Raw genomic sequence first — 20276 nt, 5'->3', positions numbered from 1 at the left:
ATGCATGTTCTCAACGGGGATATCGTCAATATCGTAACGATTAGAAACAACCTTAAATAATGTATGGTTATCTGCATCTTTCCGTCTCTATAGTTACTTTTTAAACACACAAATTGCATTCGGCATGACATGGCAATCTGTCACGCTGGTCGTGTTTGACCATTTATTTGACTGACATAGTAACAATTACTAGGGGGCGTGGCTTTTGTAAACGGTCAATTTTCTCATCCGTGGATGTTTTAAAAGACTCTGCTGTCATGTTCCTCATGTTTTGCCTGAATATGCAGTTTGATGATTCACAGCAGGTTTTCTATTAGAAGACTGTGCAGCTTTAATGTAGATGTGCAGATGTTTAAGTAGCCCACAGTTATGATTACAGCAGTTCACACTCAAGCACAGTCTGTCTTCTTCCACTTATCAGTTTTAGCAAACATGGCTAACTGAACGATGTTATAGAGAACAAAGATTGTGATGTTAACAGCGCTTTAAGGCTAATCCATGCTGTGTTTTTTTGTTTTGGCAGTTTCGCTACAAGAGGCGAGTGTACACACAGACCCACCTGGATGAAAAACAGCTGTCGAAACTCCACACTAAGGTAAGTGCTTTAGCCTCTATCTTTTACACATAATGCAATGCATTTAGCTGATCTGCTTTCACTATAGCCACATTTTATTTTATTTATTTATTTTTTTTAAGTTCAGTAGCTATTAAAGTTCCTCTATTTCATTATTCGCTGTGATGGACTGTCCAGGGTGCTTTTCCCTGCCTCTGGCCTAAGAAACTGGATAGGCTCCAGCCCTATGACCCTAGAAGTTTGTGTGAATGATGAATGAATGTCATTGTTCAGGTTTAAATTGAAGTGATGTCACATGGTACCTGCTACTTTTCTCAACAGACCAACAGTGATTAATTGATGTGGATTTGTATCATTTTATTGGAAAATTTTAAGTTGTTCTTCACCGATAAATTATTCTAATTATTTGAATAATTATGCTTTTTAGCTGTACGAATGTCTCAAATTAGATATCCTATTTGCTGTCTTCACGACATTTGCCGTAAAACTAGATGACAACCAGTGTCTGCTTGAAGCGGTAGTGGCAGTTTTACGCACAGGCGAATCGGGCAGTTGCCCTGGGCGTTATTTCTTCATGTTACATGGGGGACGGCACGAGCAGTTAAAAAAATCCTCTGTGCCGCGAAGGTTTTCTATTTTTTATTATTTCAATTCAATTATTGGCAATGGCGCCCCTACTTGCTGAGAAGGTGCCGTGCACAGAAGCGATGTCAAGGGGGTCTCCTGATTAGTTCACGTATCACGTCTTCTGCGGGCTCGAGGTCGTTATTTCAAATGTATGCGCACGCACTGTAAAAATGAATATGACTGAAATCACTAAATATGTTAAATCTAATCAGTAAAATTGAGGCAACAAATTACAATCAATATTATAAATTAAATTTAACAAATTAGAATTGAGTAACATCTAACCAAATGAATTACTTAAAAGTTAACCATTTAAAATGAGTAGAATTTACACATTTTTTGAAACAAAAATATCAGATTTGATGAAATATTTTTTGATGAAAAGTTGTAATTACGAACAACTTTTGCAAGTCAGAATCTCGTAATTATAGTAATTCTGACATGGTGTGACCACACCTACAATTCAGGTGTAATAAATTAAGGTGATGTCACATCCCAAACAGCAAGATATTGTCGGCCCAGGTCCGGCCCACACATATGGGCCTTGTGGAATCCATGTGTCACGATTCCTGTCTTGTGTTTTCCTTGTCTTGTGTGGACTTTAGTTATTTCCTGTTTCTGTGCCATGTTTTGTAGTCCTTTGTAGTTTTTCTTGTTTATAAGTTTCCCCAGGTGTTCTGATTTACCACGCCCCCTTGTTCCCTCATTTAGCTTGTTTGTCTGTGTATTTAAACCCCTGTGTTTCAGTTGTTGGGTGTCGGTCGATGTTTCACTGTAGCGTTGTTTCTAGTTCTGAGTTCTTGTTTCTGAGTTTTGTTCTGAGTTACTGTTTCTAAGTTTCTTTGGTTTCCGTGGATTTACCTTTTGTTTGTCTATTATCTTTATTAAACCATTGTGCTGGTGTAACGGAGGCCAGCTAGTAGTTGCTGTGCGAGTAAAACCTCACTCCCCGATCTCAATAGGCGCTCTAGCGTCTGTCGCTAGAGCGCCTATTGAGATCGGGGAGTGAGGTTTTACTCGCACAGCAACTACTAGCTGGCCTCCGTTACACTCACCCCCCTAAACCTCACTCTCATCCGGGTCACGGCACCAATGTAACCCCTCACACCCGGGTCCTACTCGCCCCGCTCCGAGCGGGCCTCGAACCCGGGTCTCCGGCGTGAGAGTCGGGCGCGCTAGCAAGGAGGCTAAAGACTGCAGCCTCTAGCGTCTGTCGCTAGAGCGCCTATTGAGATCGGGGAGTGAGGTTTTACTCGCACAGCAACTACTAGCTGGCCTCCGTTACACTGGCATTTGGATTCCTCCTTGCCTCATCGTTACACCATGTGTACCAGATGTGGGCTGGATCTGGGCCTACACTGTTGCTTTCTGGGATGGCACCTGTGACTTTTATTAGCGCTGCAGATTACATGAGATCATTTTATTGAGATTGCTTTGGCAAATTTTATTTTGTTCTTCAGAGTGAAATAATTCTAATTAATAGATTTAAATAATTATGCTTTTTATTTGTACCACTGTTTTAAATTAAACATCTAGAGATGAAAATAACCCTATGGATGATTCAGCTTTCTGACCCGCCTAGCGCCCTCTAGAGGAAGTTTGTCTCGTAGATAATGGTTATTAAGCTAGTCACATCTGCCACCCAATGGTTCCTGGAATGCTGAAGGTGTTGAGGTGTCATTGAGCTGTTTAGATAGAAGATGATGATAATGATGGCAGCAATCACGAGTTGCTTGAACGTGTATGACATGACCGTAACCTCCTCTGCTATTCACAGATCAACAACACTTCTCATAAACACAGACCGTAATGTGCCACAATTACCAGCCAGTCCAATCAACTCCCCTCTCATCATGTTAATGCTGCTGTTTTTGGCCCGTCTGGCCTCAATGAACAAGATCTCTTCTCATCTCTCCAAGAGAAAAGGAGTTATGGCCTAAATCAAAATGAGCCATTAGCGCAATAAATGAAAATCAATGTTGGCTTTGTATCAATTTTGGCATCATCATGTCGGTTTGAATCCTCTATTCCATCCAATTAGATGAGAGCCTTTCTTTAGATGACACTAATAATACCACACGGCTGACGGCGTCACCCTGAGTGACCGTATTACTGCACTGAATGAAATGAAAAAGTCATAATCAATGAATAATCCACACTAGTGCTTATTAACACTAGAACGGCCACAACGGTCATTTTGACCGTTTTGAATTTTATATCTATAATAACTTTGTTGAAAAAAATAATAAAATCCTGCTGGTACCTGACTTTTCCTAAAATTGTCTGTATTTTCATTTAAAATGCTTTTCATATAAATTAAGTTACGTAAACGTAAGGCAAAACAAAAAAAATGAACATATTTACCTATTTCGGCCATAGACGGTCATATTGACCGCACTGAATTTTGCGGTATTTTTTTGTTAAATATCCCGCGGTTGATCGTGTTCTGTCAACAGAATGGTCCGTCCGGTCACCTCTGTAGCGGTGTTTGCTATATAATAATTTCTACATTAGTTGTTGATCAGAAATAAGCAAATAAAACCGGACTACAGTTATCTATAATTCGGATGCAGGGGAACAATCGGAGGTGGAAAGTGACAGCGACGTTTCCTGGGTGCAAGTTAACATTTCCTCCTCATCAGAGAGTGATTCAGAGTCACATCAAGGAAAAAGAGAGGGCTGCTATCATCAGACACGGCCGATCCAGATGTTCCATTCATGTCGGATGATGGTGAGCTCTGCTACCCTCTCCTGCGCTGTTTGTTTTGCTGCATTGGCTGTTCAGTTCTGCGAGTCCTATTATTATAGCCTTGACCGCGTCGCAAATCGTCACTATCTAACATTTCCGTCATAGTTTTTGTCATTCAAACCTAGTTTTTATTTAGTTATCGTCTCGTTTTCGTCTTTGAAAAAATATGGTTGACAAAAATAATTACGAAAATTATTCATCAACACTGTTTTGAATCTAACGGTCAAAATGACCGTTTGTGGCCGTTCTAGTAGTTTTGGAATTCTGGCACTTCTAGTGTTAAAGGGTTAGTTCACTGAGAAATTTTAATTCTGTCATTATTTGTTCACCGGAATTCCATACTAATGATTATCTTTCTTCAGTGTAGGGCTGTCGCGGTAACCGCAATATTGCGGTACCGCGCTTCTGACAAGTCAACCGCAGAGGATTGCACGTAACCGCAGCAACCGCGATGTTCACGTTTTTTTTATTTTTTATTTTTTTTTATAAGGCTATACCCTTCTTGTTTTGAACTTAATGCATGTGTATTGAATGTTAAACAAGTTCATAATGATAACAAGACTGTTTATCATGGTGATGTGTAGCCTACAGGCTTCACACAGACAGTGAATGAGAGAGATCGGCAGAGCGCGTGCAACTACCTGCGTCTGTCTTTGAAGTCGTGAAAAGCTTGTCGTGTGAAAGGGAAGCGAAATATTTGTCGCATCATCATTTTAACGTTCTCTTCACGGGTATTTTCCCATAAATGCGCGTCAGCAGCAGCGCTGGTCAGCATCCCACAACACAAGGAAACCACAGGGAAATAAAATCAGTGAGTCACGCATTGAATCAATGATATATTGGTCTCTAATAAGTGAAGCATCAGCTTCAGCGTTGCCCATGCGACGCATTGCTGCTCAGCTGAGCCTTGAAAAGTTGAAATAATTAACATCTTGTTTCTTTACATCTCTTTTAATGAATCAGCTTTTTTTAAACGTGTTCGTTGAATGAACGGTTCAATGACTCGCTCAAAGTCCGTTGTCATAACAATATGCGCACTGAGTGAAAGTCTTTCAATGCGCATGTACTAACTGTAGACGCTGTTTAGTTTCGGTTACATTGGTTACTGAAAATGTCCTCGTTTTTGTCCACATCGTAAACTTTATTTATATAGCAACAAATACATAGGTCTATAAATTAAATAAATAAATAAATGGCGGTAATACTGCATATCGCGCTATTAAGCCACTCAACATTACCACAAGGGAAATTCCATAACCGCGACAGCCCTACTTCAGTGGAACACAAGTGGACGTTTTTAGCAGTATATTCATGCTACTCTATTGCATATAAAGTAGATGTTGATTTATACTGAGAGATGTAACTTGCATGGACATTGAGGGGACATATGCAGTGAATATTCAGATTAGTGCTCGAACAATGTGACTTTTCCAATCCTTATCATCTTTTTCCTGAATATTTGTTTACATTGTTGCTGTCAAGCTCCAAAAATTACAAGGTACCATTGAAAGACCAGAATTTAAGTTGCTATTCACTGGTAATCTTTCCCTTAGTCCACCTGTGGTGAAAATCAAGCTTTTAATCTTGTATTTTCTAACACTCTTAAGTGCTGCCTATGCTGATTTGTCTTCCAATTCAGCAGGGCCAACGTAATTTACGGTTGCTTTTCTGTCATTGTGGTTTTGTTGTTGTAAAATTGTGGGTGCCATTTAGCTGCCGGACTGCGCCATCTCCTGCTTGCCCAGGGGGGTTGGTGAGAGCCATAATCCTCTTACAAACTGACATTGTTTCCATTTGTTGTTCTGACCTCTCCTGCTGGGTAAACACAGATGATCACAAATGCACATGTGTACACATGCTCTCAGATGAACGCAAACTCACACGTGAACCATCAATTTGCGAAGTGGTCTGTGTTCAGGTCGAACATTAGCCTAGTTTTCAGTCATTCACTCTGTTTTTACGGAGCTGAGATGAAAAATAATGCACTGTATGTGGTTAGTGGAGCCTGGAGGCCAGAGACGGTCAAATAACAGACGGTAGAAAGACGTCTTTCTTTAGCAGAGACAACAGACTCTCAGTGCTGAAGCAGCTGATGTTAATGTGGAACGGAGCAGTTATCATTGCATTACTGGGCTCATAAAGATGCATGCAGCTTAACCCGACCAACGCCATCACAATCTCACCTGAGCTGAATTACAGGGCTGGCAGGACACACTGCAGGCCCAGCTGTGTGTTAGCAAGTTCTGGTCTTCAGAGAATGACAGAGGAAGACAACTAGAGCATGTAGACAACAGCTTCCACAGATAAACACACCTCACATTGTATTTGCATTAAGATTGTATAGGCTTTTGTTGTGATGTTTCAAAATGGACACCATTATGAACATGTGCATTTGCCGTGTCAGTTAGACATCAATAGCCAAGTTTCCATCCAAGGATTTTTTTATTTTAGTGCTTCAAAATGTTTTATCTGATTGAAGTGCCATTTATCTATACCATTTCTCAAGTGTCGGCAGTCCTTTTCTGTTTAACTTTAGCGTATAAATTCTATATTAGTACTTGCCAAGAAATAGGGCTTTAACTCAATTACATGATGGATCCCATGAAAGGATTAGCCTAGCAGCATTACCTGTAAAGGGAAAAAGTTCCGTATATACAACGAATTACAGTGAATTCTTCATACAGGTAAGCAAAATTAGATCGATTGTATATATCAATAATCAATCATAACGAAATATAATTAAATATTATTATGTCAATTGTCTAGGATAGATCAATTCCAAGGATAACCTTTCATGGGGTCAATTTATTATCGTTTTTCGATAATAAATCGTTAATTTATTATAGAGTTAATAAAGTTAAAGGTTTTTAGTGGCCTCTAGTGGTGATGTTTCAGAATGCAAAAAGAGCGCTCGTGCTCATGTGCTTGTGCGTGCTCGATCAACGATAACAGTAAGATCGTATGAAGTAACATTACTGTACTAAACGTGTCTAGAAATGTGTATAAACAATAGGATAGTAGTGGGGTGACGACGTTACCAAGTAAAATAAGTTACATCCTAAAGCACCGACTTTTTGTTATCCTGGAACATTCTTTTGTATCCATTTCATGTTTCATGTAGTTTACCTTGCTATTTCACTAGAGTTTACTAATATGTTGCCAATGTTGATCCATGTTTTCGTCCGGAATCGATCAGATTAAGATTTTGCCTGACGAGCTTCAGCAGATAAAACTTTTTTTTTGTTTTTTATTTTTTTTTAGGAGTTTGTGTTTGAGTCTGTGTTGTGCTGGAGGCAGGACGTTTTGAGCTGTTATCAGACTCTATGTCTGATAACGTCAACTGAAGTGCCGTTGGTCGCATAGACTGTAATAAGGATAGAGAGGCTCGGGAGCGCGCATGCACGTCACATCTGATGAATTTCGCAGGAAATCCGACCTGGAGACCTCACATATAAATATGAATATTGGCCTTCATAGGTAATAGCAAAACCCGAAATCATTGCAATGAGTGATTACAACCCCTTAAAACACAGGGGATAAAAAAGGATTCATTTTACAAAAAAAGCTACATATTGGACCTTTAATATGAAAATGAACTGTCCTGTTCTATAAAAAATACTATTTAAATATTGACAAATTTGTAAAGCGTGTAGCTTGACCGAACATTTAAGGCACCTCTGAACATGAGCTGCGTGAGTGAGTGTGATTCTTCCGGTCTGCGGAGGAGTGGGGGATTTAAAGATTCCTTGAAGTGAAGTTACTCAAAGTTTATAATATTAAAGTAGCACTTTGGGTCAATTTGTATTGTGTTGTATTGTATTGCTTTATAAATAAAGGTGTTTGTTGTTGTTGTATTAGTATAACAGTAACTGGTGAGTTTCAATTCTCTCATTGTTATTTCCAGTTTACAAATATTTGGGATGCGACAGATATGATATGATTTGCCACAATTATGTAAACTCAAATCAGAGTCTATGAACTCAACTGAAGGGTGCTGAATTTTGAAATCTAAAATCTAAACTGCCTCTTTCTGTTTCACTGACATTCACCCCATTCCTCTCAGGCAGTCTGTATGTAGTGTGTGTGTATGTGAGAGAGATACAGAAGACTCTGATCCTCCCCAAGCTAGTACAGGTTTGGAGCTGCTTGTTTGGAAAAACGTGTTCTGGCTACTAACTTGTGTCAGTTTACAGGGCCAGTTTACATCTGTCTATATGTGTGTGCGCGCCGGCACTTTTTTTTTAAAGGGATCATATATTGGTGCATAAAGTCCATCATATAATGATCTTTTTTAAAGGGATCATATAATGGTGCATACACATTTCAAGTTGATTGTACTGAAATGTGTGTTGGCAGTGCCTGTACACAACCATCATATAATGATAAAATGTGTGTGTTTTTGTTTTAATCCCCTTGTATGTTTTCCCGTCTCAAATCGAGTTGTTCAACTGTGTGATGTCACATGGTCGGACGCCCCTCCCATGATTGTTGATTGACAGCAGTGTTTCAACTTATCCCCGCCCTGAGCGAGCTGTCATCATAGTCCATCATTGTTGATATGCTGGATCAGAATGACATCTAAGTGATTGTGTTTTTTCTGTTCTTGGGTGTAATAATGAACACAGCAGTCATTTTGATGTTTCTAAATTCGATCCGCTGAAGACACAGTGGCTGAGTTTTGTTTTCTCAATGCGTTCATGTTTGCACGAATCATTTCTCACCAGACTGCTTTATAAACAATGGTCAGTATGAGCTGTTTTTTTCTAAGAAGCTGCTCCTGAAAAAAAAAAAAAAAAATCAGTACCAACTATAATGTTCCCTCTGCACCTCCAATGAAAGTGAGTGTAAACTTTTATTAACCTTTTTGTTAATCTTTGCAAATCGCAGAAAAAAGTTTATCATGACCATTAGTTGTAACGTCTATCTGTCAATGAACTAACGTATACATCAATAAACACACAGCGTTTGTATCTCACTACTCTACCCTGCCAGTGCATACAAAAATAGATCAAAGTGACATTAAGTTAACCAACCATAAGAAACATCCTGTTCAAGCCTTAATTGTCTAACTTCTTTGCGGCCGCCATCTTGTTCCGGGTCCGACTCCGGTTCAAACTGATACGGTTGCACAGATGTGTCCTCAGAGACTCCCGCTGCCATTCTTTCTCCAAAATATACCCTCAACTGTTGTTAAGGCAACACTCCACATGCATTGTGTCTAAACACCCGCAGAACAGAGGGGCGGAGTGAGTGAAGCTCATTATCATTTAAAGGCATATGCACTGAAACGGCTTGCTGAAAACAGAGCTGTATTTGACCAAGTAAAATAAGTGTTTTCTTAAAATACTAATGATCATTTTTAATAAAACTATATGACAAAGTTTTCATTTAGACCCTAAACATACATATTAACTTGTACAAAAATGGCATTATATGACCCCTTTAAAGGGAAGTTCACTTTGAAATTAATTTTTGATATGTTTTAGCTTACCTCAAGGGGATCCAAGATGTAGGTGTCTTTGTTTCCACAGCATTTTCAATTTTGACATTTTTTGGTCAAACCGTTGTTGTCTGGCAGTCATACACTAGAGGTGAAGGGGGTCCTCAATCGGTTCACCTCAAAGAGCATGCGCAGAGAAGTCAAAATTAAACATGATTCAATGACTCATACATGTAAGTACACAGTGATGGCCTAAGACATGAAACGAGCGGTTTGTGTGAGAAAACGAACAGTATTTATATCGTTTTACCCCTTGTAATCATAGCCATGACAAAATGATCTGACGGCACGGGCGCTTCGGTCTGCGCATGCGCTGGAAGTGATCGCTTGTGCGCCTACGCCACTCTTTGTTTAAACAGAGATTTCCGAAGTTTTACCTTTCACTAAACATATTTAGATATACAGGAAACCACAATGGAAGACGATTTCGGTATGTCTAAATATGTTTAGTAAAAGGTAAAACTTCCGAAATCTCCTTGTATATATTGAGTGACGTCACACGCAAGCGATCACTTCCGGCGTAACATTGAACTGATTCAGTTCGGTTCAGTTGAACATTGCACAACTGATTCAGATCACTTGGATTACACGAGGTAAAAACAATATAAATACTGTTCGTTTTCTCACAAAAAAACGCTCGATTCGTGTCTTAGGCCATCAATTTGTACTTACATTTACGAGTCATTAAATCATGTTTAATTTTGACTTCTCTGTGCATGCTTTTTGGTGGACCCCCTTAGCCTCCAGTGTATGACTGATAGACAATAACGGTTTGACTGAAAAATGTCAAAATTGAAAATACTGTGGAAACAAAGACACCTACATCTTGGATGCCCTTGAGGTAAGCTAAAACATATCAAAAACTAATTTCAAAGTGAACTATCCCTCATTGGCGCAATTGATTTCTGGATTTCTGCAAAAAAGCACTAGGGATTGTTTGAGCCGAAACACGCCTCCTTTTTGCGCCGACCCGCCCAGGGAGCGCAAGTTCATTCCCTAGTTTACCTACGTGCGTCTGTGGAGGGAAAAGTCCAAATAGGAATGATACATGCGTCAGATACAAAGTCAATTGCGTTGGGTGCAAGATAGGGCCCAAGGTATGTTACTAATTGTGTGTGTGTGTGTGTGTGTGTTTAATATAAATCAGCTTAGTTTTCTGAACCAGTGGTTCTCAACTGGTGGATTGTGGGGTCTGCAAACTGAAGAGAGCTAATACAAAATGCATATAATTACCTGCTTGTGTTAAACTAACCATATAATTGCTTATTGTTTGGATAACAAAATAAATAGTCCTATAACCTTCTAAATGGATGGAGAAAACACAGGCGGACATTGTTTTTCCAATTCATGTTTTCCTTAGGGATTTAAAAATAAGTCTTCATTATACACTTCGATACACAATGATTATCATTTTCATGACATTCAAGGCATCCGTGACAAAACATCTTATCTCAAATGTGTGTCGTTTTGGAGAAAAATGGTAGTCGTTTGTACAGTAACTGCAGAAAGCCCTTGTGAAAGTAATTTTTCTCAGTTCTGCACTCTGCGCAGTTACTTCCTTTTTTGCTTTGTAGGACAGTAGTGTCCCGTGCACACTTGTCTGTTCATAAACAGTGTTGGGAGTAACGCATTACAAAAGTAATACATTACAGTAACATATTATTTTTTGCTGTAACGCAGTAGTGTAAGGCATTACTAATCAATTTTCAGTAATATTTTACTCGTTACATGTTCAGTGAGGCTTGTATTACAGTTGTATTACAGTGTATTGTCTGCTTTTACTTCTTAAAGGCAACAGATATGTCAAAGTTTTAAAGCAGTCTTTTAGTGCCAGTTCAGAGCGGTCGCGTCTGTAACATTGTTTTTTCCTCATAAATGCGAACACGAAAACTAAAATAAAATGAATATTTTAAGTTCTATGGAAACTGCAGAGCCAACCCTTCCTCATCCGATTTGCGCCATGTAATTAACATAATTACAAAAAATATATTTTGCCTCCTATTTTTTTGTCACGCATGAATGTGTGTCTTTTCCCTAATATTCAAAATAAAACATAGACTGATATTTGTCTAATGTCTGGAGTCCTTTAAGGAGGTAGCCTATATACGTTTCAATACATGTATTTTCTGAGAATTTTTATTTCAAGTTTTGACTGCAAATGTCATGTCCATAATGCTGGACTTCCCCAATTTTAAATAATTTATCCTCAACTATAGTTTTGTGGTGTAGGTCTACGTATTTTATAATGTTAACTTCAAATAATAGACTAATTTAAAGATAAGGCAGCATTGGATCTGGACGGTAAGGAGAACAACGCTGGAGTTGGAAGAGGTGTGTCGCGATTCTGTAGGTTCGTGGATCTGAGTCGTGTGGCGAATCGCGATTTCGGTTTCATATTGCATATCGTTACAGCCCCAAAGTTAAGTTCTACTTAGTTATTTTGGTGAAAGTAACTCAAAAGTAATACATAAGTAATGTAACACATTACAATTCTGAGACAGTAATATTGTAAGGTAATGAATTACTTTTAAATAATAGTAACAAGTAATAATGTATTACAGTTTGGAAGTAACTTGCACAACACTGTTCATAAATATAATAGCAGACTTGAAGCATAGTTATACAATGTTTGATTGAAATTACAGACCAATTAAAGGGTTAGTTCACCCAAAAATGAAAATTCTGTCAGTATTTACTCACCCTCATGTTGTTCCAACCCCGTAAGACCTTCGTTCATCTTCGGAAAACGAATTAAGATATTTAAGATATTAAAATCGCTCCTGCATACAGTCCATAGGCTTCTTGAGGGACTGGCTCTTGCCGTCCCCGAAAAGTCATAAAAGACATCGTTAAAATAGTCCAAGTGACTACAGGGGCTCAATCTTAAGTTTATCAAACGACGAGAACACTTTTGTGCGCAAAAAAACAACAAAAATAACGACTTTATTTCAACTATTCATTTATTTCTCCCTCTGCGCGAGTCAGCTAACTAGTTTAATAGCGTAAGCTTCTGTTATTGTACGTCACACGCATCACACACACATGACCAGCGTCGACCAATAGTGAGCCTACGTGTGACGTAGCTCTACGCAATCACACTACGTTAACGGACTATAGGCTTATGGAGAAGGAGGTGAATAGTTGAAATAAAGTCGTTATTTTTGTTGTTTTTTTGCGCACAAAAGTGTTCTCGTCGTTTGAAAAACTTAAGATTGAGCCTCTGTAGTCACTTGGACTATTTTAACGATGTCTTCAATTACTTTTCGAGGACAGCAAGAGCCAGTCCCTCAAGAAGCCTATGGACTGTATGCAGGAGCGATTTTAATATCCTAAATATCTTAATTTGTGTTCCGAAGATGAACGAAGGTCTTACGGGGTTGAAACAACATGAGGGTGAGTAAATACTGACAGAATTTTCATTTTTGGATGAACTAACCCTTTAACTACTGAGAAAGAACAAAACTGCCACCCTAAGCACGTTTGTGTTTGTGTGTGTGTGTCTTTCGATCTGTGTTTAGGCTTTTTGTGCTTTCCTCTTCCATAAACACACCTTTTATGCAGTCTGTGTATGTACTGCATGAGAGTAAGAGTAAGAAAACTGCAGCAAATGCCTGACCCTGTATGAGTTCATTATATTAGTACAAATTCGTTACCACTGCAGTGGTCTGGACTAGTGTGTCTGGCATGCTTTGTTATTTGAATGGCAAATATCTATTAGTGATCTTTTCATTCTTTCTTTCTTTCTTTCTTTCTTTCTTTCTTTCTTTCTTTCTTTCTTTCTTTCTTTCTTTCTTTCTTTCTTTCTTTCTTTCTTTCTTTCTTTCTTTCTTTCTTTCTTTCTTTCTTTCTTTCATTATTTCTTTCTTTGTAGGCCTAGTTATAATATATATTGTCTGTAGCAGTGGTTCTCAACCAGAGGGCCATGATGGATCAAAATGATTTAAATTAACATTAATACTGACACCGCCGTCGGTGGATGAATGAGTGAGTGAACAGGTGAATGTGAGGCAAATGTAAAGTGCTTTGGTGGCCATTGGGTCTGTGAAAGCGCTATATAAATGCAGTCCATGTTCATATTAATGAATATGGTTATAAATATAATTAATATTATGTCTGTGTTTGTCTGAAATTATATATTATCCATTAATAATTCTGTTGGTAGAGCATATAAATTACTTGATGGGAAGGAAACCCATTTTGGTAATAGATCAATAATCTCGAAATGGCCAAATATCATCCAATTGGAGCACCTAGAATGTGTTTGTGAAAGTGCAGTTTGGTCATTTCATCATGATATTGGGTCATGGGAATTTCCGACAGGCTGGTTTAGATGTTCTTTTGAAAATCTAATTTCAAACCAAATGTCTATTTCTGCACCCATCAAATCAAAACTGACAATTCCCTTTTTTATGGAATATTGCAGTATTTATTTTAAAATATGTATCTGTGCACATCATTAAACTTCCTCTCTCTCATGCCATGACATTACTCCTCTCCTCTCCTCCTCCTGACTCGCATAAATGTCACAATAGGCAAGAATAGACTATTGCAACTTATGTTTCATGCCAACTTTAAAATACATCTTGCACATTCATATCCATTAGTGCACCATCAGAGCTTTCTGTAGCATATAGACATTCTGGCCGATATATCGGTCCATCAGAACTGTTTCAAGCAGTCTAATACACAATCATTTAATCAACCAACCACAAGTCACTCCTCAGACATCAAAGAGAGAGAGAGAGAGAGAGAGAGAGAGAGAGAGAGAGAGAGAGAGAGAGAGAGAGAGAGAGAGAAAAGCATACCACTCTGGTTTGGCTCCAACCAATCACAGCAAGCAGGAGGCGGAGCTTAATGTAGTCGCAGTCGTATCTGTTCTGGTCAATGAGCATGCTGCAGTCGGCTGCATAGTGTGTGTAGCCTATGTGTGTGTTGTCAGAATGGGGAGCCGTTTCATCACTGCTGTCTATGGGAAGACACACTGTCAGCGTGAACGAATGAGTGTGAATGAGTAAGTGTGAGCTTTTTCCTTACTGGCTCAACCCCAAATCATCTCCCCCTCCCTTCCTCAAAACTACCGCCACATATTCCCCTCTTCCTTCTTTTCTCCTCCCTCTCTCCCTCCCTGTCTCTGCATCCAGCAAAATCACCCCTTCATCTCAAACCGGACGCTAGCGTGTGTGCGCGCATGTGAGAGGGAGTGTGAGCGGGCAGGACTCCGGCAAGACGTGAGTGTGTGTGAGAGAGAGGGAGAGAGAGAGGGACGAGGAGGGGAAGACAGGGCGATAGGTGAGAGGGCATGTGGTGGATGAGTGTGTGATGAGAGGAGATGGGGGGAGCGCTTGGACGGAGAGACGGCAGAGAGCGGAGGAACAGGAAGCTGCGAAAATACGTCAAGAAGTCCAAAATCAACAGTAAGGTATCCCGTTCTCTCTCTGACACTTCTCTATGTGTCTGTCTCTCCTTGTCTGTCTTGTGCAAGAGTGTGTGTGTGTGTGTTTGTTGCAGTGCATTCCATCAGACTGTGTATGTGTATCTTTATAGCAGAGAAACTTCCCTTTGAATGTAAGACAGTTTGTTACTGGGACAGACAAACAGAACTGGCCACAGGCTCAACAGTAAGGATTTTTGTTTTATGCTGTCATTTTTTTATTTAACGGTAAGATTTCATCACAAAAAGCTGTGCTACAGTGGGAAATATAACTGCAGGTTCATAATTTTAAACCTTTGACATCTTAATCTGTGCTAGTCTATGAGATAATTTTAACAAATCCAATTCAGCTATAATATACTACTTCCATTAAAATATATTTGCTGCTCCAACATTGGTACCAATTTGCCATTTCTCACCAGATTTGTTCAGCAGATCTAAACTATTGGTTTAAATTAGGGATGCATGATATATTGGTACCATATTACTTTTTGGCTGATATAAATTTTTGCTGTTAGTCGATTTGTATGTATGTAAATGTAATCTTTGCAAATATCATTTTGTACATTTATCAAGTTCAAGTTTCAAGTTTGTGTTTATTTAAATAGCACATTTAAAAACAGCAAACAAGGCTGACCAAAGTGCTGAACAATACACATGATGAAGAGAAAAAAGAAAAGACAGAAAATACAATTTATAATGTAGTGATGCCAAAAGCTTTTAAGATTTTTTTTAGTTTTTAGTATTTTATTTTTTTAAATGATTATTTAGTTGAAGAAGTATATTTTAATATTAAATAATTAGTATGGATGCACCAATGTATTGGCAAATAATTGATATCAGCTGATAAAAGTAGTTAAAAAAAAACAGCCAAAGATCAGGCCAATTATATCCTGCAAGCCAAAAGGGGTCGTGTCATGCTGCAAAAACTGTGTGTGAAAAAAAATCTCGTGTCGAATTCAGGTTAACGTGTCAATAACATATTAACAGTTTTAAAAAAATAGTGGCATTAAAGCATGCCGTGACCCTATCACCCATAGTTCAAGTCAGGGTTGTCAAATCAGCATTTTTTTTTTCTTACATCAAACATCATGTGGCGCGCCTACCATCCAATAATCTCAAAGCGCTTTATGTTTGTTACTTCTGTTCTGATAAGAAACAAAGTCTCAGCTTTCAAATTCTGTCCACTTTATCATTCCTTATTCATTATCAGCCCATTCTCACCCCCAAGGCGTCACCTAACTGACGCCTTGGGAAGCATTTTGAACATGCTTCAATATTTGACGCTTTAGGCGCCCTTTAGCGTCAGTTAGATGACGCCCTATGATCACTTGTAACCCTACCCCCACCCCAGACCTAAACCTAACCGCGTCACCTAACTGACGCTTTTCCTTTAGCGTCAGTTAGATGACGCCGTAGGATCTAACTGACGCTAAAGGGTGCCTAAAGCGTCAAATATTGAAGCATGGTCAAAGGTGACACCTTGGGTTGAGAATGCGTTGTCATTATTCAAACAAAAAAATTGCATTTGATGTGACAGATCACTGTAGCGCCTCAGTTCAAGTGCCATGTCTTTTCTTCCACTGTAATAGTCAGCACAGAAACATGCATGAACATCGAAAGGTATATTGAAAGATACAGTACACCTTACGGCCAGAATTTACTGTAAATGATTTATTGTTATCAGTGCATCCCTAGTACAAATACATTTGTTTCAGATATATCACAAATCCAAATGTCTGCATGCTATAAAAAAAAACATTGTTGTATATTATCAATGAACACAATATAGGACAATTTATGTCCACATGCCTTAAACTCACAAAGGCTGCCTCCTTAATGTTGAGCCTTGGGCTGATGGGAGACAAAGACCATCCATGTATTTCCACTGCTGTTTTGACATTCTGCTCTACGCCGAGCACATGCTGATAAAAGAGTGTGAGTGTTTAAGGTGTGAACAAGAACAATTCAAGCATTGATGTTTAACACATCAAGCATTTTCTGTGTTTTTCCCCATTCTCGCTCCTCTTTTGAAAGCCTTGGCCGATATGTGTGGTACCTGTGCATGGATTATTTGACATCATTCTGATCCGTGGTCTTGACGGAGATGACATCGGCTGTGATGCGTAATCTCTTGATCCTGTGAAGTGACTGATGGGAGATTTAACGAGGGCACTGAGTGGCAGCCGATTGCTCGACGGCATGATCAGACAGAATGTGGAGGTGTAGTCAATCACAGGGATGACAAGTTTGGGAAAACAATACTCCAATATTTTGGGAGACTCTGTATTTTAGGGAATTGTGAGAGCACATGAGGTGGATGTGGCCACCTTCTCACTCTTTTTATACAACAGATTCCGTACAGGACTAATAGGTTTACTACTCATATTTGGGTGATTGGATCACAGTGTTGACTTGGTTAAAAAGCAGATGTACTGTAATTGATTTGTTCTCTAAAAACACATTTAGAAAGCATTTTATATATACTGTATCTGTATACTATTCAAATGTATACAAAATATATTTTTTATGGTTCTGAAAAAAGCCTCTCATGCTCACAAATGCAGCATTTATTTGGTCAATAATGCAGTAAGTTAATAAATAAGTTTTCTATTTAAATGATTTAAAATGAAGAGTTCAGACGCAAAAGCCTCTAAATGCCATTTGAAATTTTCTTCTAGAATGAACATTTTTATCAAGCTTGTATATTTAAGTTCAGTAATTTCACTTAAATGACAATTAATAGGTAATCTTCATTGCCATTTAAGTGAAATAACTGAACTTAAATATACAAGCTTGATAAAAATGATCATTTTAGAAGAAAATTTCAAATGGCACTTAGAGGTTTTTGCATCTGAACTCTTCAAATGTATTTTATTCTAGTGATGGCAAAGTTAAATTTTCAGCCTCATTACTCCTGTCTTCAGTGTCACATGATCCTTATGCTAGAATAGATTATTGAATTTATGACTATAGCAGTTTCTTTTTCCCAGGATTCCTTGAATGAATATTGAAATAGAAATGTTTTGTAGCCTTATAAAGGTTGTTACTGTCTTTGTTGTTGATCAATTTAATGCATCCTTGCTAAATTTAAGTATTTATGTATTTTTTAAAATCGCAATGGCAGTTTATAACAATATACAGAACTAAAATTGACAATTAACAAGCAAGAGTTAGGGTGTTATTTGAGAAGCAGTTGATTTTTGCAAAAGTCTCAATTTGTGCTCATTTTAATCCCATTGCTGAGAAAAACGACAGATCTCCTTTTTTAATACACCACGCTGTTTTTATTTTTTTATTTTATTTTATTTTTTCACGCTGTAGAGTAATATGGGTCTATATGTATATGTCTTAATGGGTCAAGCACAGTATATCTACTCCACATGAGAGTACGAGTTAAATCTAACAGAGCATGAACTAGCTCCATATCTGCCAGCTGTGACCTCATCCAATGATGTTCTATGCATCCCTCTGTGGTGTACCATAGTTGGTCTGATTTGTTTTGATCATTGACTGAACTTTTTTTTAGTTTTACTAAAAGGTTGCTGATTAGGGCCAGAATTGAGCCCAAGAAAACTAAACTCAGGTTACTCCAAGAGAACTAACCCTGTTATATGCCAGCTTTAATGGAATCATCTGCTAAATGGATACTTATTTATTTATAAGAGAGGGTTTTTTATTTTTTATTTTTTAAATGAATGGCGGGTCTTCAAGAGAGGGTACATATTAATGCTAGAAGTTCATGGTGAATATTCTGATGATTATTTTTGAATGCATTTTTTAGTACTGTGCATGTGAGATTGTAGAGAGACCAGAAAGCTGTGAATAGCGTCCCATCTATACGGAACTGTCCCGGGACTTTTTTACCGGCCCTGCCCTGAGGCTGACCATTACACGACCTAATTAAACCAGAGCGAGATTCAGTGTGCAGCCACAGAGTACTTACACATCAGCTGCTCATAACTCACACACACATGGCTTTATTATGTCAGGAGTAGTTTAGAATCACTTGTACACTCTTGCACTCTGATATACACAACAGTTAGTCTACTAAGCAGCCATTCATCTTCATACAACCACAAAACAAATTAAGAGACATCCAGGATACATCTGACTGTGTTTAAGGGAAAATACTTAATGTATTAAATGACAAATTACAGATAAATAATTGCAGCGCTAAAGATTCGGTGCACATAATAGCAGGTTCTATTGCTGCTGTTTGGCAATTGTTTAAGACAGGAGGCACCATCCATCCATCCACATTGTGTCCATTACAATCTCATGCTGAGATTAATTTTCATAATTGCTTTTTCTGAGATCACCAAAGTCTTCAGAATGATGATTGTGTAGGTAATAGTCCAGCGTCCTCAGACAGCTCATATGTCGGACATTTTGTGAAACAAATTAATATGTCCCAATGGGCATGACATGTATTCCGATTTATCTTTCTGTTTACTTTACTGTGAATCACTTTTGATGCACCATGAAAATGTAATATTCACATAGCTGGAATCATTATCTAATGTTAATATGATAGGGTGTATAATATGATAGTCATTGATGCATTCTTAAAGAGTGCATACAGCTACCTAAAATCAAACGACCATAACATACAGCCCTCCACTAATGGCTGTGTGTATATCTTTAGCTACAAATACATCATATCATGTCTTTCTCTCACTTTTGGATTGCAAGAATTGATGTGTAAGACTCACTACTGTAAATGGCTGTGTTGAAAGTAACTGGGGATACTGCAGTTATTTATGCATTAGCAACTTCCCAGACAGCAAACTGATATTGAATCAACGTGGAAACGACGTCTCTCATGAGATTGAAACAACGTTGATTTGCTCATCGAATTAACGTTGAACCAACGTCAGACGCGGCATTCTTCAAAGCTAAATGAAATCGAAAATTGGTTTGCTTTCATAACGTTGAAACAACGCGTTGATTTCAAGTTAATTTTCCGTTAGTTTTGAAAGAATGACGCGTCTGACGTTGGTTCAACGTTAATTCGATGAGCAAAACAATGTCAGATCAACATTGTTTCGATGTCATATTTCCACGTCGATTCAATGTCAGTTTGCTATCTGGGTTGCTTGTTCACCATGTTGTTTTGGCCTGTGTTTCACAAAATGTTATCATAGGCTGTCAAAAGACTTTGAATACAGTGTTCAAACGGTCTAGTTTTATGGTATTTTTATGGTCTTTTTTTTGAAGTTTGAAAGCTTCAGACACTGTTGAATGGAACCAACGCATTCTCACCCCAAGGCGTCACCTTTGACCATGCTTCAATATTTGACGTTTTAGGCGCCCTTTAGCGTCACTTACATGATGCGATCCTACGGCGTCATCTAACTGACGCTAAAGGAAAGCGTCAGTTAGAGGACGCGGT

General features: G+C 38.4%; 1 protein-coding gene across 6 annotated transcripts in view; it reads left to right on the top strand.

Moving 5' to 3' along the window:
- Positions 1 to 20276, top strand: part of shank3a (SH3 and multiple ankyrin repeat domains 3a) — a 325227-nt gene that overhangs the window by 137085 nt on the left and 167866 nt on the right. For 2 of the 6 annotated variants that reach the window (XM_089135494.1, XM_089135491.1), the window contains exon 1: positions 14765 to 14869. In XM_089135494.1, coding sequence (XP_088991620.1) covers positions 14780 to 14869 — 90 coding nt within the window. In that variant the 5' untranslated portion in view covers positions 14765 to 14779. Of the gene's footprint in view, positions 1 to 523; positions 596 to 14752; positions 14870 to 20276 lie in introns of those variants that run through there. The other 4 variants (XM_089135496.1, XR_016169917.1, XR_016169918.1 and 1 more) reach the window with 4 other exon arrangements.

The sequence above is a fragment of the Pimephales promelas genome, chromosome 10, assembly GCF_988280905.1.
Source record: "Pimephales promelas chromosome 10, fPimPro1.hap1.1, whole genome shotgun sequence".
NCBI lineage: Eukaryota > Metazoa > Chordata > Actinopteri > Cypriniformes > Leuciscidae > Pimephales > Pimephales promelas.
The sequence above is the reverse complement of the archived record's forward strand: the minus strand, read 5'-3'. Positions and strand labels throughout refer to the sequence as shown.